Below are 22,138 nucleotides of genomic sequence, written 5' to 3' on the forward strand. Positions count from 1 at the left end.
TTGTCAGTCATGAAACAGCTACTGAGCTGCTAGAACATACAGCAAGCCATAATAAGGTGAAGTGGCAGCAGCTTCCCCTTGCCTGTCATCGGTATGTGCTGGGATAGAGCAGGGAGCTGTAAATGGCTGAACTGAGCCAAGGACAATACACACAGCAGAGACACAGTGTGCCATTCTAAAGGACAGCCTTGCTCTCCAGCCATGCACTAAGACCACTGCACTCAAATTCATTTGAACAGCTACACAGAATTGCAGTCAATGCATAACTCCATTTCATCTCTCTTGATCTGTTCAGCTATACTAACAATAGGAAAACACCACTGATCCTATAAACAGGCCGCAGGAAAGCTGCCAGCATCAAGTGTCACATCATCGAATCCACTTCAAAGTGCACCTATGCAAGACAGTGCCTAAATGACAGCCTGCTCACAGCACTTTACTTCCAAACTTCCTGAAGCTTACTTCAAAGTTCTCCTATCATGAGGCATTGTAATGCTAACAACCAAGTTTCGGAAGACAGCACATAGGGAAATACTTGTAGACACAATTTATACAGACCTATGTTATGTGACTTATACCAAGTCTTATGCTCTATAACCTTTGTGATGCACAACCATTTATTTCACTCATTCATCTTCCTTGAGTTTCTTGAAGATGCATGTAACATTTGTCATCCTTCAGTTACTGAGGATGTTCCCAATTGCCTTGACTTCTCAGAGTCAGTGGGGAGAGGTGTTGGAGTCATGTCAGCCGGTTTCCTAGGGCGAATATCACCATTTTACTTAAGCACTCTGTAACTTGATCTTCCTCTAGCAAAGAAGGCATCTCACTCTGCTGCTTAAATTCTGTCACACCGGAGAACAGGTCCTCCCAAGAAAGTACAGAATACCTCAGATCTCTTCTGAGATCCACACCAAGCCCCTCTGTTGTCACACTATGCTTATTCCAGTCATCAGCAGGGCCATCTTCTGCTTACTCTTCCTGTGGGTGTCCACATATTTCTAATAGCTCTCCACATTTTGCTACTTTCCACTCCTCCAGTTGCAACTCCAACCAAGCTTTGGCTTAACATCCCTGCACATGTAAGCAATACCAGCGCCTTTTGGATAATCTGGTTTTGCTAAAGTCAGGAACTCTCCCTGCAGCCCAGCAGGCTTACTGTCATGCCTGCTATTGTCATGAACATTAGAATAAGTAATTTTTGCAGTCTAAGGAAACTGTCTCCAGAGATCAACATGTCCTGTGCTCCTTTGATCTTCACAGCAAACCTCTTGGAGGACACCACTTAGCAGTTCTTTAAAGAAGATAAAATTCTGGACCTTAGTCTGATAGTTACCATCCTAATTTCTCTCAGGATCTGAAACTCTACTATCTCCCACGCACTACAGCCCGGGCTGCTGAACACAAAGCGTTTGCCCTAGCAGGTCCTTCCAAAATCTGTGTTTAAATGGTGTCCCAAGTATCTTGCTGTCTTTGCAGAACAGTTTCAAATAGTTCTTGGGGAAAAAGGCCTTTCACTCACAGGTATCACCCAGCTATTTGGAAGGTTCAAGCTCTTCCCATTTTTTGATCAGGCTCTGTATAACAAATGCCAAGCACAGCATTAATGGCTGCTGCTTTGTCCTCTGATTCTGAAGCATACTGAAGGCTGACAGGCCTATGACCCATTCCACAGCAGAGAACCATGCTTCCAAGTAGGAAGATTGCAAAGGAATCTCTGTGTAGAGCACAACCTCCTCTCCTTGGCTTCCAGAAGCATCACCACTTGGCAAGAGCTGCTGGAGGGCAAAGGGGTAGGAACTATGTACTAATGTCATGCAAATTGAGTCAAATAAGAGCAGGTTTTTTGGATCACAAGAACAGAGTTCAGTCTACTGATCTTTCCACAACTTTAGATTGAATAGAGCCTTCACAGCAGAAGTCTTATAAGAACTACATCCATGCTAAATCTGCAAAATAAAGTAACACCATGTAACTAAGTAACACTAACATTTTGGACTTCAGTCTGATTTACAAGGATAGCAGCTTCTTGCCATGCACTGTGTAACTTAAACCTGTCAATCTCAGGTTCATATTTATGTATGCACATCACGATCACACGTACCAACGTTTGCATACAATTCCACACATAGCAAAGGGAACTCAACACCACTGAAGTAACTCTTCTGAAAACATAATTAAGGTACTTATGAAAGGCTTACAAACACACACTTGAAAGATGCCAGTACACAGCTGAAAACCACAAGCAGACAGGAGTGTCACAGCAAAATTCAACTACTGCTGGGAGCTGGAAACAGCTTAAAAATTTGTTTCTCAGAGACCCCTACTCCCAAATCAATGTTTTGTGTAAGGTCCTATGAAATAGCTTGTGCTCAGAATCTAACCCTTACATAATCATTACTATTCAAGTCCTACTTCTATTTTGTTAATATTTGTGTCAGAAGAAAACATACTCATGAGCATCTATCCAGAACAAAAGAAACAACCTGTGAGCTGTTACCCTTGTATGTTTGGAGTTCTTCTCTGTCTCTTTAAAGGCCATCCCCCACAAATTAATTACCAAACTCAGGCAGATGGAATCAAGCACTTTTCCATTAAAGCTTGTTTTACTTGAAACAAAACCAAGTAAAATAAATTCTTTAGTATGACAGGGAAGGACTTGTGAGTTTTCATGTAATGTTCTGTATCAAGCCAGAAATTTGAAAGAACAGCAAGTACTAGCAACTGTTTTAATAATACACCAGTATCTAAAGTGAAGATTTACCTCAAACCAACATTTCAAGCTATCCTAAGAGCTAATGTTTTTTGTTATACAAAACATCACATCCTTTGTTTTCATATTGCGTGAACAAGTTGAGAAGACACAAGTTCAAAAGGGTAGTCAGAAATATCAAAACAGCTGAGTATTAGACAGGACAGCTCAATACAGATAGGTCAGCTCAACGCTGCAAGTTCAGAGGTACGACCATGAATGGGAGGCAGAAACAGGTGAGGTGAAAGTGTGAGCTTATTAAGACTTACAATTCCTAATGTAATTCATGCTACCATTTTTTTCATAACTATTCTGTGTGCCTCTGAACTGTTCCTATCTATGCCAGTGAGAAGAAGGTCAAAGATAGAGGACCTTAAATAGGTGTTAGTACCCTCTTTGAAAGCACTTTTGAAATAGCTTCAAACGACCCCAATCCCAAGATCCACACAAACACTATTAAAAAAAGACTAGCTGTAACTTGAGATGCTCAGATCACTGAACAACCTGCTACATTCTCTTTTCTTTGTCAGAGTAAAAGAAAGCTTTCTTTGTGATGAACAGAGTAAGCCAAAGATTCTCTCATTATTGTTACAGAAATAATGCCAGCTCTCATTCCTCACCACATCCTCAAGTAAACCCAACACAGGAGGCCCAAAAACCTTTAGCTCCTTTATAGAAAGCTTCACAGAAGAGGTTAGGGCTAAGCAAATGCCCTTCATGAATAAAAGGAAAGGTAAAGATGACTGCACTACAGTCAGACCTACAAAAGGCACCCTTTGAGTGAATTAATTTGCTAACACTTATTTTACCTGTACCAGTTGCCAGTAACCCCCTTGAGTGGAGGTTCTGTTTATGAAGTGGACTACTTATAAGCAGAGTGAAAGCATAAGCAAGAGAAAGAGAACTGAAGTACCCTTAAAAGCAAGACTTGTATGTGCAGAGGGCATCAGTCTTGAATACCAATTGAATGAATAAATTTGTCAGTAGGTTAAGTGGCTTAGAAGATCATTAACAACTCTGTATTGTTCTTGGTTTTATAAGCAATATCTTAAGTTATTTAAAATTACATTCTAAAAACTATTCAATAAATGACACAGAGAAGTAAATTGTTTATACAACTGTGACTGTTGAATGAACACCCTTCAGGAACTGCCTTTACCTTCTGGTGTTTCATGCTGACAGCACATGAATAGTGGGTTGTAAATATATCTCCTGTGCACATTAGACATTACCTGCTTGGCAGGCTCTAGGTACCTCTACAAGATCCAACTGACAAGACAGGAAGATGGACCTAGGAGGTTTTGCCTAATATAATGAGTACACTGAATATCCTCAGAATCTTTACATGGCACGGAGGCCAACCAGCACAGACAGATGGCATCCATACCATTAAGCTCTGACTCTCAGCTGGAGTGTTAACCTGGCTGTTAACATAATCCTCCCAGCTTCAGGAAGATTGTTATCACACTTGGAAAGTGACAGATGCCCTGGACCAAAATCTATCAGGGACTGTTTTAACCATTTTAGCGTAGATCAAGTTCCAGAGCCCAAGAGCTTTTCCTTTCATTATTTTATGCATACCTATAAAGGACAGCCTAGCAGTACTAAACAACATGAACAAAACTGAAACAGGAAGTTGAATACTGAGATGCCAAAAGACAATCTAAGAAATCACTGCAAGTACTGAGTTTGCTCAGGGCAGTGGTCATGACACACATACTCCTTAAGATACAAAAGATGCAAACTGTATTTGTCTGGCGGGGGCAGCAAAATGTCACTGCTGTTCATTTGCTCTGCTAAAGCATCCTGTGTAACAGGGAATTAACCAAATAAGATTTAGAAAAAGCTAACAGGTTAAGAAGGTTATTATTAAATTTGATGGTAATATCTGGATAGTCAACATACACAGAAATTGCATAAGAAAGGGCACATTACCTACCAAGCATTGAACACAAATGTACCTATTACAGCATGCTTCAAAAAGCTAAACCCAAGATACAGTAACCTGCTAAATATCTACTGTGACTCAAAACAGCAGTAAACAAGGGAAAAATAAAATTACTTTTAAAGAAGGTAGAACTGACTGATAAAAATGCTGGCATTGGAAACAAGACACCCATTAAGGAAGCCACAAGGCTCTCTGTGCCTTAACAACAGTGTGACAGGCCTTTGCTGTCTACTGCCTGGGCCGTGGGCTTGGAGCTCTCACTGCTGAAGACCAAAGCAAGAAAGTCATGGAGTACCTCAGCCTTCTTCATATACTGAGTAACCAGTCCCCATTTCCTTCCAGACAGGGCTCACATTTTCCCTATTCTTCCTCCTATCACCAATGCATAGAAACAAGATTTTCTCTTCCCCCTCAATGTCCCCAGGCAGATTTAACTTTATGAGGGCTTTGGTTTTCCTAACCTGAACCCTACCAACCCAGACAATATCTGTTTTCCTCCCAGGCTACCTTACCCTCTGTAAATATTTGAATAATTAAAGATACATTACTTAATTAAAATCTGTTTTCAGCTACCAGTCTTCAATGGATGGCTTTCCATGTTCACTAATGCCCTATAAATACAACTTTGTCCAGAAAATACTTACTATCATTCTTACCATATTTAGCCTTGCCTTTCCACTGTTTTCAATGTTATCTGGAATAAAGATGCTCTTCAGTTAAAACAGCCTTAGCTTCTGTATCTGAAGTGACATGTCTGCTTTCTTTTGCAATTCTGATAAATGTACAGTGTCTTAAAGCTATATAAAAGTGATGCCAAGAAATCCCAAGAGGCTGATTTTCTTGGAATAATCTTAAGTCAACTAAGCTTGATTCAAAATCCGTCTTCATTCCCCCCTCATCTAAATCTCAGCTTGACAGAATGCTCCTTATTAGTTATTTAGGAGAGGCCAAACTCAATCCTTGGGGTCAGCAACATAATCAATCATCAAGAAAAGAACAGAAAATAAGCAGCAGCAGTCAGGCTCCCTCACAGATTTACAGCTACCACAGACACTTTAAAATTCATTCCTAAAAGAAAAAAAAAAAAAAGAAAGGCAAAGAAAAAGCAGGTAATTCAACCTTTATTTGGACACAGTGCTGTAAACATCACCACAAAACAACGAGGAGACTGACGCAGTGTTCTGTACTGGGGTACACAAGTCAGTCAGTCAAACACAGAAAACCCCACAGCACAGAATGATTCAAGTAAGCCACCACATTTAACAAACGAAAGAGGCTTGTTTTACACAGATCCTTACATCTTCCTAAGTGTAGTTTGAGAATACACCTTTCCAATAAAGTCTAGTTACAAAAACAAATACTCTCCACCCTTGGTCTCGCATTTTTACCTTCCACTGTTTGCCACTGCCCCAGCAGTAACAAAACAGTACTTTCAGGATTGTAATGTGAGAAAGAGAATGCTGAAATGCTCTCAGCTAAAGTAAATTTTATCTTAAAAAAAACCCCATGGTCCCACTTCATCCCCCCCTCAATTCTGTTTATAGACAACAGCAAAGCATGATTGCGAACAACTCTTTAAAGTGTGTTTATTCCTATACTGTATTTCTGTTATATTTCAATATTTGTTAGGGTAAAGTGTAAAACATCTTAAAATCAGATTTTGGACAATAACAGTGCAAGAGATGTTTACTGAGCATGTTCATAATTTCACAGACAATCTAACTTTTCAAATGCTATTTTTACTTCATATTTATTTTTATTAAAGTACTTAGACATTAAAAAAAAAATCCATATGATTTTCTTACAGCAGGTTTTCCAAAATATTACTTTCTGGCCAACAAATTATTTCTCATAAAGAGATTAAGACTATCACTGTTATATAAACACATACCACACAAGTGGATCCAAGCACTTAGAGCCTCCTGCAGCTCAAGCCTAGCTCTTAACTGCTGGCAGGTATCAGACAGTGGTTCTCAGCACTTCCAAAGGTGTACCAGAACCTAAATGCCACATGTGAACACACTTCTTCTGATCTCTCCTAACACGTTTGTTTCATTACATCATCCATCTTTATTTTTTTTTTAATTGTTTTGTTTTCCAGAAGTCAATTTACGAATTATTAAAAGAAGTTAAGTTTTCTCAGTTCAGGATCTATGTCTTCTTTCCATTTGAATAGTTTAAAATCAGTTACCCCCCTCTTGAAACAAGTTACTTTAAGAGAAGTCTACACAGGTACTTACACCAAGTAAGGCTACACAAAGCAAATAAATTGTGTGAATTCATCATAATGAAGAAGAAAAACACATTTTCATTACTTCTGCTCTCTTCTGCCCTCACTATTAAGCACTTTTTGCTTAATAGTTTGCCATTCCTTCAATTTTCAAGTATCCTTTAAAGAAGAAATCACACCATTTCTGTACTGTAATGGCTTTTGCTCGTTTAGCTTATTCCAGCTTCCTCCCAAAAAATGAAAACACTTCAATCAAGAAAGCCTTTCACCTTTTCTGAGGCTCTTCCTTTACTGATATACTTGTTTTTAAAAGCCCTGTAAAAACCTGAGGCAGCATTTTTACTCTATTCCACCACTTATTATCAACACATTCATTGTATTTAAAAAGTTAATCATCTTCCAAACAGGGTTGACATTTTCCCAAATGCTAGTATCTTACCAGCAATATGTTGCCCTAAATGAGAGGCCACATGTTAGTCCATTACTAGTTTTAAGTTTTGCTCAATTAGGTTTTTTTTGGATGGCTGCACAAACATGGTGCTTCACAAAAAAAATTACTGCTTTTCAGGTTTCCACAAAGGAGTAGCCTAATTTGCTGTTAAAGCAGAAAGCCTGGAAACACTACAGTGAGAACCACAGATAAGTGAATTATAAAATAGATCTTTTGGTACAGCAACATTTTCAAACCTTCTTGATACATTAAAGCACCACAAAGCTACTTCGGAAGATGAAACCAGAAGAAGATATTATTGTCCAACTAGCCATGGAAGGCTAGACTGACTCCTTCTGAAGATACTGCAAAACCTAGAACACAGTAATGAATACAAGTGAGAAAACTAAGACCAAAATAGTCTAAAAGGAATTGTTCCTTTTAATCAAAAATAACCTTTTGTCTGTGTCAGAAGACAGAGCTTTTCAATTACATGAGCCACAAGGAAGTTGGAAATAACTAGCTGATCCTAGAAATGTAAATACTGTTTGAATTAAACATATTGAAAAATAAGGCTTTTTATTTTTGAGCCTTATGCTCATCTTCAAGTTTAGCAGAAACCCAAATTTTTTCTTTGATAGAAACATTGATTTTACAGACTAGACCAGCTCTTCAAAAAACTTGATGGAAGAAGAAAACTGCACTAACCACCAGAAGAAAATCTCATCCTTTCAGTCTCCTTAAGCTGTGCCTGAAGACTAACCTAGGTTTCCTGGAACGCAGTTTTTTCAGCTTGTTTCAAAAGTATCTCAAAAGTGATGGCCAAAAGAAATAAATACATTGTCCCCATTCCCATCACTAGGGGTTTATGCTACCTGTAGACACTTGTGGAACAGAAAGCTTCTCTGCCTACAGCAGTTCCCTGGGCTCAACACACAATGCTTACCACTTCTGCATGACTGGGCAGTAAGCAGTGAACATCTTCTACATTTCCATAGAGAGATGCAGATCATCTGAAACCAGTGCAAACTGGAAGGAATTCAAGAATGCACTTTACAAAGCTATGTATCTTTTTTTTTTTTTTTGCCTATTCAGTGCCCCATCACCATCCCTCACTTCTCAAGCAAAGTGCACACAGGATCATGTATAACAAACACTTTTGAGGACATCTGTACTAACTCCCCACACACTTTCAGCCCAGAATATTTCACTGATTCAGCTTTTGTGCTCAAAAGCCCCTAAATGGTTAATGTGAACATGAGATTGTAGGTATTTGCAGTAGAGAGGACAGGATTAGAATTGAGAGCAGAGAAACAAGCTTTAGTTCCAGATCTTCAGTCAAGTTCTTCAAAGCTGTGAACCACAAATATTAAGAAGCATTGTAGGCTAATGAATGTTGCCACTAACTAAGCAAAAGACTGGTTACCAATTTAAAAATATCACTAATGGTACTGACCTCCTTTATCACTGGCTCTGCTACTAATGAAAAGCACTTAGGTGGAAAGAAATAACTTGTCATTAACAGTTTCCCCTTACTTGTAGAGCAAATTTTCCCCCCCTTTCATCCTTTGGAAACTTGCATTCTCTGGTGCTATACCTTAGCTGTGGCACAAGTGCTATTACTGCTATTGCACTGTTGCTTCTGCAGATCAGGACTGGAAGATTTACTCACCTGTTTGAACAGAACAATAAACAAAAACTAACACTTGACCAAGAAACATATCAGATCTGGGGAAGTGAGCAAATAAGGACACTTAACAGAGCCGATTTTCCTACACCAGAATAGAAGTTCTCAGGTAATATAAATTCTATTTGTTTCTTCCACTGTCAGACTTGAACTGCCTTTCCCTATTATGATTTTCTTACAAAAAAAATCTGAGCTACACATCCTGAATCTTAAGGGTGAATCAGGGGTTAAGTCAAGCTAAGGAAAAAAAAGAAATCCAGCCTTTTCAAGTTTCATGCAATAAGTGATAGGAAAGTTAAAAAAGTTAGCACTGACTTTCCCACACAGACAAATGAAGAAAAAAAAAAAAAAAAACCAAAAACCCACAAAACAAAGAATGCATTTAGCCAAAACACAACCCCAGCATCCTTAAACAAGTTGCATCTCTTGAGCAAGAATAATAATTTCACAATGAACAGATAAACCAAATAGAAACAAGGAATTCTGAAGGGGGGGGGAGGGGGGGGGAAGAAACTGCTACAATCAGTTGGACCAGAAACAGCCTCAAGATAAGTAACAAAAGGCTACCAAGGACTTTGCTCCTTAGCATTAAGCCCAGTTGTTAGTGTAATGCAAATGAACTGTCAACATCCTAGCCAGCACAGTTGGAAAGGTTTATCCTAACAGTCACATGCATTTCTTTTCTTTTCTTCCAGCTGCTGGCTAGGCCTCCAGCATGGAATTTGCAATCCAGCATGCAGAAATGTGAGACTGTGACAAGATGAGCTTTGAGAAGAAGTATGAATCAAAAGACAACTTTAAACTTACAGAAAACAAATATTAAATACTGTTGCATTTCATTATAGTAATAATGAACTCTGTGTTAGATATGCCAAATAAAGAAATACTAGTACGTTCTGGCACTGCAGTCTAATGAATAGAAATGGAAAGCACATGAAGATTCCAGGCTTCGCAAGAGCTCAAATCAGGAAAGCAAAGAAAAACATCTTTTATAGAGAAGCTGCTAAAGTTTATAAAAGAAATGGGTCTGCACAGAGAGAAGCTACAACACTGTGGCTCCAGTGCTTGCCACAGCAGCAATACAGGCTGAACTGACAGAGGCATCCGATGGCTCACCCAAATGCAAGCACACATAATCAATCCTTGGAACAGGAACCATAGCTGTGCATCACTGCAAAAGGACTTGAAATGAAATAAACCCACAATGAGCTCTTAGGCAATAAAGCCTGCTTTCTGCTTGATTTCTGGATCAACTTCAGCTAGAATCTACTTGCCCAAAAACTTTATTTACAGCAAATATAAAAGATGGGTGCAGAAGTCAATTATTCTCCCTCAGACAAAACCCTGTAATCACAATTCTGTAAATCCCACAGAATACAAGAACAATAAAGTAATGAAAACAAAACAAATAGCCCAGATCCAAAAAGTTTGGCAGATTTCAGTCCTGTAAAAGGCAGGAAGGTATAAATGTAACAAGCAAATTAAGACCCTTATTCATTTTCAGGAAATACTTTTTACATTAGCTACACTCCAAGTGAAAATCAAGTTCCTTACCCCTATGTGAAAAATCAACCTGGTGTTATAAAATAAGATTTAATAAAGCATGCTTAGTGTAAACAAAGAGCAGACTTCATGTAAACCATTTTGTCTTCAGTATAACATGCTTCAAGAAAATAGAACCGGTTAAACTGATTGTCTTAGAGTGACTCAAACTAAATGGAGCAGTATCAAGTCTTCAATTTTACAAATCAATAATTTAACCATTAAATAAAATATCTATAACTAAACTTTTTTCATTTTCTAAACAGCCTAAAAAGTTTCTATCACAGTCAAAATCTCTAACTTCTCCACAATGAATGAAAAAAAGAATCTTACCAGTCTTTAAAAGCAGAGTTACAGAGCATATTTTTAAACAACAACATTTCTACTTAAATGATGAATGACATGCAGAAAACTAGAAATCAAATTATTGCTGAAGGCAATCAGAGTAGCAAACTCAGGCATTTTGCAGCACACCTGCTTCTCACAAGAGTTAATTTCCTCTTCTAAAAACTCCTCATTGCCATAGGTGAGATTATAGATTCCTGAAGAGACAGACCAATAGATTTGGTGTCTACAGTGTAAGAAATACTGCTATTACCAGTTTGGAGATGAAATACAGGTAAGTTTAAATGTAGTTAGGAAAATGTTAAGGTGGAAAAACCAAAAATCAGAAGTCAAAAGACAAATACCTATTTTTCCTTTAGCAAAATGAAAGATTTTCTCTTGCTAGTTACAGCATGACCATATAAGACTCATCTGTGAAGACTGAATTAGCTCAAGACAAAATAATTCATCACAATCTGAACAAACAAATGCATTTCACTTATCAAAAAAAAAAAAAAAAAAAGCAAATTTTTACCACAAACTACATTTTCAGCAGACTGCTGACAAAGCAGAAGTTGTGTAGTGGCTTAAAGGCTGTGTTCTATCCAGCCTATCAAGTCTAGATATATACAAAATAATGTGAGCAGTCAATTGCTTCCACACAGTTCTTAAAATCTTCCCTTCTGTGGTTTGTAACTATCATTTTCTGAAAATTACTTGCTCAGTTACATTTTTATTATTATAGTCTAAACATGTTCTGGTTACTGTTATAAAAAAAGACAAGTTCCAATGACTGCTTCACAGATTTCAAAATAGAGCAGTTTACAAGCATTACCCACATAACAAATGAAGACTTATTCACAGCATAAAATTTATCTTGCAATGACTTTATGAGAACATGACAGTCTAGATAATGTCACTGGCAAAGAATGCTTTAAACTACGATAAACTTGGTCTGTTCAAGTTTAGAATAATAACTGGGGGGTTTTATATCGTATCTTCTCAACCAGTTAGAGGAATTTATACTCAGGAGACCACAAGTGAACAGAAAGAGTAAAGTACAAAGAATATTGGAGTTAGTCACAAGGCAGAAACACATCAAATTCCAAGAAAAAGAGTAAATTAACTTCGAAGGGTTTCCTGTACAGAGACAGGTTTTGGGGTCACTAATTCAGACAAAGCTATGCCCCATTTCATGGCATTCAGGCTCCCTCCTGAAAAAAAGATACAAATACATTGTAGGAAAACTAACCTTGCAAGTTTTCCCTTCCTTTCTACAGCTCAGGAATAACAGCCACAAGCAGTTCCCTCACTACCTTTTAGTTAGTTTGCACCTTACTCACAGTAAGGTGAGGCATCTCCTGGTTCCTCATTCTGTTGGCAGATGAAACAGTCTGATTCCCAGGTAGTTAAGGGAACCTCTGTCCAGAAAACAAAGGGAAAGTACTGAAGGACTGCCTGTGTGCTACTGAAGTGGGCAGACTGGTAGCCACAGCAGAAGCTAAAGGTGTGTCTGGCCTGCGCCCACTTTGTACAGCTGCAGCCCTCACCTGTGATCTGAACGTGCCTGCAAAGAGGGAAGGCCTAAGCACACCACCAGATAAGCTCCAAGCAAGTTATCACAAAAAACCTAATGATTCAAACCCATGTACTTCCAGCACAGTAGTAGAGCACACATCCAGAAGGACACAGCATACTCATAACCCAGACCTTCTGTGGAATCCATGGGTTTCATGGCTGTGCCATCAGTTTTGTATTTATAACCACTGCAAACTCAACCAGAATAACATTTGTTGAGTGCTTTTTTTTTTTTTTTTTTTTGAGCAGGGGAGAGAGACACCACAGAGTAACAAAGGAAAAGCCTGGAAGCACTTACCAGTGCCCAGTTCAGAGTTCCTCATCTCCTTTTTCAAAAAAAAAAACGAAACTATTTTAATCCTAAAACAGGGCCAATTTCTATCTAAGGAGGCTGAAAGTTCTCTCTACAGATCCAGAAAGACGTAGTACTTCTCACAGCCTTTGCTAAAAGATTGCAGAAGGCACACAATGGAACAGCTGCTGTGTTCCACTCCAGTGACAGCTACATTTCTGTGGCAGATTAAGTGGTCCAGAACCGTTTTCACCTAACTCACAGGGGTGTAGTGAAGGCTGTTTATAAAGCCATGCAATAATGGGACATACTAAGTATCTTTATACACTCTAGTACAGTCATGCTGGGTACAACACTGCAAGAACAGAACTTGAAAACTCTACAGTTACAAATTATTGCCTTTGTCTTGCTGTTATACTGCAATGTATTATTATTTGCATTTTAATGTTCCTGCATACCTTCAGGGCAGGAATCCTATTATCTGAAGTATCTCTACCCTCATGTAATTCTACAGTGCTTTATACAACATAACAGTGAAAAGCAGCCACAAACAATATACACTAACTCCTTATCATCCTCCCTCTAAATTACAGTAGAAAAATGGATTCAGTAGTAATGAGGACACTCAACTGAGAAGTTTCCTTAGATAATTTTGGAGTTCCCTTGTACACAAAGATTTGAGGAATAACAAATCTATATTTAAACAAGTGTGGCTGAAGCTTTCTAACAGGTCAGACAGCTCAGCAAAATAAAGCAGCAAGTACGTGTACAGCCATGAACACCTACACCCTCTTTCTGGTACAAATTTTCACTAAGAAAGTGATGAAGACAAAAACCATTCTTCCATGGGGCAATTCTTCAATTAAAGCTTTTTTTTTTTTGGCTAAAAAAAGATACAAGCTAGAAATATTAGAATGGAGAGAATGCCTCAGACTAACACCTTCTTCGCTATAATCACAAATAATTGACTCTTCTTATACTAATGAGCAAAGCAAAATGGAAAGTAATTTAGACAATTCATTCAGGGTAATAGCTTTGTGAGCTAGTATTACTGCCGAGAGATCCATTCTCAATTTTCTCGAGTACAATAACAGAGCAGCACTAAGTTTTTCACTTCAGGGAGCTTTTCTATCCTATGTAAATATAAACAGAAATCCCATTATCTATTGATAAAAACAACAGAGTGAGTTAAATAAAGTTTCATATGTTATACTTTCATATAACAGCTAACAGCTCCTTGGATCACAAGTGTAAATAAAACACTTCACTTACTGAAATCAATGAGAAACCTTCCAAATCCTTGCCTTTGGTATTGGGGCATGATCATTATGCAGGAGACATTGTACTTCTGCTGGCAAAGCTTTTCCTGTGGGAAGGAGAAACAGATCAAGTATGTCAAAGCACTGCTGAAGTGGGCAATTGCCTGCACCTGCTACTGTCCTTGTGAAACATCCCAATAAGGTGAACAGATGCATGGGTTCAGTACCAAAGTCAAATAATTCCATGTTAATGTCTAATTTTAAGAAAGAAGTATCAAACATACCCATCAGAATCTTTTTTAAATTACTTAACTACTTGGCATCTTAAAAATTAAACACATAATTTTTGAACAGCATAATAAAGTTTAAATGCTGTAAAGGAGAAAGACAGTGAGAAGGAGGAAATATTTTCATGCTTCACTGACCATTCTCTCAAGGATATGGAAGTGGATGCAATATCCATACACATGGTGAAGCTGTATTTTCTATAATTGCTCCACTAAGTGCCTGCAGGTTTTCACCTTTTTTTTTTTTTGTCTTCTCTCTGAATATGTGGTCAGGGTACAGGGCAGGAACCCCTATGTGCAGAACTAAGAAGTTATACTTGAAGCATATTAAGTTTTTCAAAGCTAGATGCTTATTACCAGAGCACAAATCAAGGCAGAATGCTCAGAAACGAAAGCTTTCAGTCAGAATGAAGTCATATACAGAGGCAATGGAGACAATTACTGTTTAAGAGAGCAGAAGCTAAGATTAGGCAGCTGTTCTAACTACAGAAGTTTATAGGTTCTTCCCAGTTTATTGATAAGGAAGAGCTTTGTTACCCTTAAAAGACTACACCCCAAAAATCAGCAATAGGCAGTTTTGAGGGAGACAAAAGCAACCAAAAATATCCAGGTCAGAACAACTGACAAAGAGCTGTGGCAAGCACATGTATAGTTTAAGACACCAGCTACCATTTCAACCTCCACACAAGGTTGTGATGACATGACAGGATCACATGCCAGTACATTCATTCCCAAATACTCCATCAGATACCAAGCCAGATTCCACAAGGTTGCTTAGATTCTACAACATAGTTAACTATTTTCTCTGTACATGCCTCCCAAACTCTCAAGATGACTGCTAGTAAGAAGTCCACATCCTGGCAAAAAGTTTACAAACAGGTAAGAAAAGCCAGAGCATTCCTCCTAGCAAGAGCACACACACACACCCTTTAAAAAAAAAAAAAAAAGAGGGGGCGGGGAAGGGGAAGACATAGATGGATGACATGCAATAATTTGAGATTAAGATTTTTCTCTAAGTTTTGGTGGTGATAATATTTGTGATCATCAGATCACATTGTGATCAACACAGGCTGGCCAAAAGCAACAGGGGTAAAGTGGAAGAAGAAAATATATCTATCCATTGTTTGAGGGAAGGTGTGCTAACAACATCCTTCACTCAGTAAAGGTAGGACACAGAGATCCATATGGCAGCAAGGATACAAGGGTTATTGATGTGTTAGAAACCATGGAAGTGCCTGAGAATGGTCACACAGGAATTGGAGTGGCTCCTCCCAAAAAGGCAGCAGGACTGAATCGCCCAACTTGAGTGCACCTACACCAATGTGCACAGCATGGTCAACAAACAGGAGTAAATGGAAGCCATTGTGCAGCAGGAAAACTATGACATAGCTGCTATCATGGAGCCATGGTGGGATTACTCACACAACTGGAGTGCTGAAATGGATGGCTAGACACCCTTCAGATGGGATAGGTGAGAAAGAAGAGGTAGTGGGGTAGCCTTGTATGTTTAGGACGGTCTTATGCTTAATCAAAGTGATGAAAGAGTTGAGTATTTCTGAGGAAGAATCAGAAGGAAGGGTGACAGGGCAGTTATCCTGGTGGGAGTCTGCTATACACCACTCAACCACAATGTCACTAGAACTGCTACCTTGGACTCCCACAGGGCAGACTTTGGCCTGTTTAGGATGCTGGTTGAGAAAGGCCCTTAGGATGCAGTTTTGCAAAGCAAAGGAGTCCACAATGGCTACACATGCTGAGAGAAGGAAATTTTTAAAGATACAGGAGCAGGACATCCCCATGTGCTTCCAGATGAGCATGCTGAGAGAACCTGACTGGTTGAGCGGAGAGCTTTGTCTCAAGCTCAGGGAAAATGAGTCTATCACCTTCGGAAGAAGAGGGTAGGCAACAGGAGGACTTCAAGGGTGTTGCGAGTTTTTGGAAGGACAGTATTAGAAGGGTCAAAGCACACCTAGAATGCAAAACGGTGACTGGCACACAAGACAAGAAAAAATTGTTGTTATTCTATACCACCTACATAATCACTGGAGGCGGAAGTTAAGGAATTCTCCCCTTCCAAGAAAGGGGCATGGTTTTGGGTGGAGGTAAGAGTATTCAGAGGGTCCACAGGCATTTTTGTCCTTTTCCAGAGGAATGGGTGGCAAGCAGCGCAGTGCAATGCTGCTGGTCCTGACTGGAGGGCTGTCCAGCTTTTTTTTTCACTGTCTCTGGCTTGAGGGGGGAGAAAATGTGGGGGAGCAGTAGGTCACCTCTGATGCATTGAACATTTTGCATGTAATCACCCTTTTTTATACACTGTTTTATTAGTATTGTTGCTCTTACTGTTCAATTTCTTATCTCATTACCTTTCCAGTGAATTGTTATCCCAACACATAACCTCTGCATTTTGCTTCTGTCTATCACTGGAGGGAGTGGGGAGTGGCTGCATGGGGTGTAATTTCCAGTTGGGCTTTAAATGACAACAATGAGGAAAAGGCTGAGGTACTTCATCCCTTCTTTGCCTCAGTTCTTAACAGCAAGACCAGCTGTATTCAGGGTACCCAGCGCCCTGAGCAGGAAGACAGAAACAGGGAGCAGGACAAAGCCCCTGTGATCCACAAGAAAAGGCTTAGTGACCTGTCATGCCACTTAAAACATCTACATGTCCACAGAGCCCAAGGGAACTGTTGGAAGAGCTCACTGAGTCACTCTCCACCATTTACCAGCAGTTCTGGTTAACCATAAAGGTCCCAGTTAGCAACTGTAAAACAAAAAGTGGCAGAAAGAGGATGTGGGGAACTACAGGTCTGTCAGCCTGACCTCTTGTGCCAGGGGAAGGTCACAGAGCAGATAATTTTGACTGCCATCACATGGCCCATGCAGGACAACCAGGGAATCAGGTCCAGCCAGCTTGGGTTTATGAAAGGCAGGTGCTGCCTGATTAACCTGATCTTCTATGACAGGGTGACCCACTTGGAGGAGGAGGGAAAGGCTGTGGCTATGTTCTACTTGGGCTTTTCTCTTATCCCCAGTATGTAGTAACAGGTTGAGAGGATATGGCCTCAAGTTGCATCAAGGGAGGTTCACATTGCACGTTAGGAAAGCTTTCTTCACTGAGAGGGTTACGAAGCATTGGAACAGGCTGCTCATGGGAGTGGCAGAATTGCCATCTCTGGAAATGTTCAAAATACTTGTAAATGTGGCACCTGGGAACACTGTTTAGCAGCCATCATGGCAGTGCTGGGGTAACAGACGAACTCAATGATCTTAAAGGGATTTTCCAACACGAACCATTCTATGATAGGGAGCAAAAATCAAGAGACTCACCTTAAGCTGCAACACCTTAAGTAAATGGAGAAAATAAAATAAATAAAATGGCTAAATAAAAGCTGACATGTCTGTCACAAGAAGTTCTGACTGACACTAAAGACAGTGTAAATTGTGCCTACACATCTCACTTTAATTCCAGCAAGGCCCGCCTTTTGGAAGGATGTGGCCAGACATCCAGGAGATTACTGTATAATATCCAGGTACTCTGACAAGACTTTTGGGTTTATCCTAGCTACTGTTTTTCCCACAATTCACTTATTCAAGAAAGAAAATATATAGTCAATAGGAGGTAGCAATTCTAGGATCAGTAGTGAATTTCTGAGTAACCGGTACCTATTCAACACATCCCTTAGGGGCAAATTATGGACAATAATGGAAGCTTTCCCACTGCAAGCACATCTAACTATAGTTCACCATTTTTCTTGGTCATCTTTGTCAAGATAGTACACTTAAGTATTATTTTTGTCAATAGCAGCCATCTATTACTTGAAAATCAGCTACAACTGAGAGATCCACTCTAAACAAGGCAGCCACCATGAAGTCAGGCAATGCATTCTTACATGGGAGCAGCAAGCAACTGCATTAGATCAGACTGCACACAAGAGAGCAACAACACTGCCCATTTACATCTAAATAGCCAGCTAGAGCTGCCAGCAGTCAAGCCATGAAAGCACATCAACATTCCAAATACCTGCAACTTTTACAAGTTAGATTTGGCATACTAATGAAGAAATGTTGGGGAAGGAAAAAGATTCAAATTTTCAACTGAAATCACAACAAATTTTGGAAGCGAAATCCCCAAACAAGAAAAAACCTACCCCCATCCATGTGGCTGAACAAATTCTGAATTTGCATCAGAGGCAAGAAAGTACAATGTATTTGAGACAATGCACATAATAGTCAAGATTTACAGAGAGCCTTTCAAGCTCATGGGGTTTTTTTCCAACTTCTGATTTTTCTTTGTTTTTGGGAGAAGCATTAAGGAGAGCAGGACATTACAAATATTAAATAAACCCACTTGTAAAATTTTTACCTTAGAGAAATATCCAACTAAATGGCAGCCTTTCTCATCATTTTTTGTAAGGACATAGAAGAGGAATGGTTCAACATCATAATACAAGGTTTTGTGGTCCAGAAAGAGCTTAGCTAACAAACAAAGATTCTGACAATAAATTTTGCTCACATTTCCATCAACCTAGAAAAGCAAGATAGATGCAGTTATTTCCATGGCACCAACAAGTTAGGACAAAACAACTTACTGAATCAATCATATCCTAGAAGGAAACCTGAACAGTATGGTATTACAAGAAACAAACAAACAAAACACATGAAGGTTCAAAAGAGAAATGCCCCAGTTTCTTCTTAAATAAGAATCCTCCAGTAGGTGCTAATTACTTTGCCTTTTTAAGTAACCACTGAGTATCTGGATTTATTAAACCAAGTAACTTCACCTTTTAGTTGTTCAAGACAGACTTACCTCTTTCTTTTTATTCCTGGAATGACAATGAGCATGACTGGCAGATAACAAAAACGAACTAAAACTGCCTTAAATTGGTTTGCTAGAAGGCAGTGGAGTACAACAACTTTAAAAAAAAACCCAAAGAAAGAAGTGTATTATGTTGAATCCTTAAGATGTAAGGCAAATAAATGAGTAGCAAATTACATATCAATCACATCAATGTTTTGGATAAATCAGACAAGACAAAATTTCCATGCCAGGCTAAAATGCTATTGAGCGAGAGAGGTAAATTTCCTGGCTAAATACTACAATTAGTCTAGGTATATTATGAGTGAAAAGAGTCAAGCTGTGATTCAGACAGCTACAGAAAAGCCAGACACAAATGCAGATTTCCTAGATCAATTAGGTACTTCCTGAAAGGCTCAGTCAAAGGCAACGCATTTCTGAAATAATCTTAATAGAAAGGTTTGCTTGTACTAATGTTTTTGATAATGACAGTAGCTGTATTTCATTCAGAGCGAAACAAATGACAGGAACTGCTCAGAAAAAGAAGCCATCTTCTATTCTAATTTGTTTTGAGTAAGAATCCTAGTTACAAATCTAAGCAAAACCCATCCTTTTGGATATATTTAAGGATTTTAAAGGAACATCAGTAGTATAGCTGCATTAAGTGGATTGAAGAAAAAACATTCAACGAATAGCTAATGCTCCTTAAGGCATAAAGATAAACTTGTACACAGCTCTTAAGAACCTGTCGAATACATCAGACTCTTACAGCACACTCCATTGTCCAGATGCTTTTTATTACTTTTCACAATTATTAGCAAGTGTGCAAATTAAATGTGAACACTAAGTAAGCAGAAATTACCACTGGCTAAACTGTAAGCCTGAAAATGCAAATTATGTAAGCTGTCTTTTTTAGTAAGAACATTTGTACAGAAATGTAAAAAAAAAATTCTTAAATTTCAGGCAAACACAGCTTGTTCATCAGTTTTAAATGTGAGAAGCAGGGAAAAAAGAGGGACAGCAAGCTCAAAAGGAAGCATCTGTCAAAAGTTGCTTGGCTACAGCATAATAGTAAGCTATGTCAAAGTCTGCTCTCAAATCTGTCAAAGTCATCCTCTGGGCAGAGGTACATAAATCACAGAATGCCAAACTTATTTCCATTTCTCTCAAAAACACAAAGCATGAAGGAAACCACAAACTCTTCATTCTGCCTAAAAGAAAATGGTTGCACAGAATTCTTGAAAGGATCTATGAAGAAGGACATCAACTAAGGACTGAGTTTCTACAGCAGTCAGTGACAACTGACATTAACCTTTGAAATAAAAAGACCCAAACCAACTACATTTATTTCAGAAGGCTTAACACAAGTGCTTACTGAAGCACCCAAAATAGACAAAGGGAACAAAAGCAGTGGAGAAAGAGTTGGGACATTGCTTTCACAATACTTTGTTTTCCATGTGTTTCTTGCAGCAATCCCCCACCTCCCCATCCCCTTTCTCAGTATTTCTCTGTACTTAACTTTATTTTCTTAAGAATTTTTCATTTACATGTTAGCAGTAGTTAATAAAAATAAATGAGAAAGTCCAATTTGCCTATTGTATGCTCCACAATTCTTAACACCTACTAACAAGGAAAATAAAGTTATTTTAAACAGTCTAGGGCAATTTCATTCTTGATAGGAAAAGAGGTAAGTATATTTACAACATAAGTCTTTTGCTGGCAGTTCTTCAATATTTATAAAAACTGCTCAAGTCAGGAAGGACACAATTTTGAAGCAAATAGTTATTTTTTTAATAGCACAAACATAACAAAAAGAAAAAAACAAAACCAAACCAAAACCAACAAATACAAATATCTTGTTCTAACTTTAAAAAAGACTTCTAGACTGCATCTATCATTATTTGAAAAGACAATGGCAATGACAAAGCACAAAGGACATTTATATAATTTGAAAATACAAGTCTGAAGAAGAATGACATCTGCAATTAAATAGAAATTATCAATATATGCATCTCAATAACACTGTTGAGAAAAGAAGTCCTAGTAACCCCACCAGTCTTTTCTGTTATTACAACCTGTAATAATGCTTGAGAAACTGCAATGTAAAAGTTAAGGCACAGTTTTAACTGCAGGTATGCTATAAGAAACACAGAATTCTCTTGTCCAGGATATACATAAAACCTCACACTTAAAATAAGTCGCCTCCCAAAAGAATAACATAGATTAATACATCCAAAATTGAGGTTGTGGGGTTTTTTATATCTCATGGCAAGTTTCTCAAACACCCAAAATGAAGGCAGAAGCACTCAGGAGCTACATTTGTGATTTTAGAACTCGCAAGAAGCTGCTTTACTTGCTTTCATACTTTGGGAGCACCTATATTATGATTAGACTTCTCCCTACACCCAAGACACTCAAGCAGCCAGAAATGAATGGGTGTGAAGGGGTACTTTTGCTGAGAAGGGAAAGGCAAACCAATCCAAGCTGAGAACTGCAAAGGAAGCCCTAGGACTAATGCTATTCAGGTATCTTAAAGAGCTTGGATAAGGCATGAAGTACCAGTAAAGAACGAATCACAAAAGAACATGGCAGGGTAGGACAGAATTGGGAAGGTGGATTTTTTTTTTTTTTTTTGCAGTATAAGCAGAATCTCAACTTGCAGTATAAGAAGAATTTCCAAGGAAGTACTTAAGGATGTTAAAGTTTTCACTAGTTCTACAACTAGACTGTAACATCTACAAACTGGTTATTTTCCAAAAGCTTATACTTTTGATACACCTACCTCAAATACTGAAAGGTCATTTCTCCTGTAGATTTCATTGGCTGGAGGATGAAACCAGCCACATTTCTCTGAGTGCCTTAACAAAATGTTTTTACTTTTCATGTATTTAAGACAGAATTCACACAGGTAAAGCTTTGGTAATCTGTAGGAAAATTAAGAAGACATTTTATACAAAAAGTTCATTACATTCCATAAACAAAGTTACCACAAATGAAAAAACCTTTCTGTTCAAATG

At 38.5% G+C, this 22,138-nt stretch overlaps 1 protein-coding gene across 11 annotated transcripts in view; it reads right to left on the reverse strand.

The window, feature by feature from the left end:
* Positions 1-22,138, reverse strand: part of KAT6B (lysine acetyltransferase 6B) — a 107,786-nt gene that overhangs the window by 17,276 nt on the left and 68,372 nt on the right. For all 11 annotated transcript variants that reach the window (XM_032749113.3, XM_032749115.3, XM_072931016.1 and 8 more), the window contains 3 exons: positions 21,904-22,045; positions 18,690-18,851; positions 14,056-14,149 (listed from right to left, as the gene is read on the reverse strand). In XM_032749113.3, coding sequence (XP_032605004.3) covers positions 14,056-14,149; positions 18,690-18,851; positions 21,904-22,045 — 398 coding nt within the window. The remainder of the gene's footprint in view (positions 1-14,055; positions 14,150-18,689; positions 18,852-21,903; positions 22,046-22,138) is intronic.

Source organism: Taeniopygia guttata, chromosome 6 (genome assembly GCF_048771995.1).
Source record: "Taeniopygia guttata chromosome 6, bTaeGut7.mat, whole genome shotgun sequence".
Lineage (NCBI taxonomy): Eukaryota > Metazoa > Chordata > Aves > Passeriformes > Estrildidae > Taeniopygia > Taeniopygia guttata.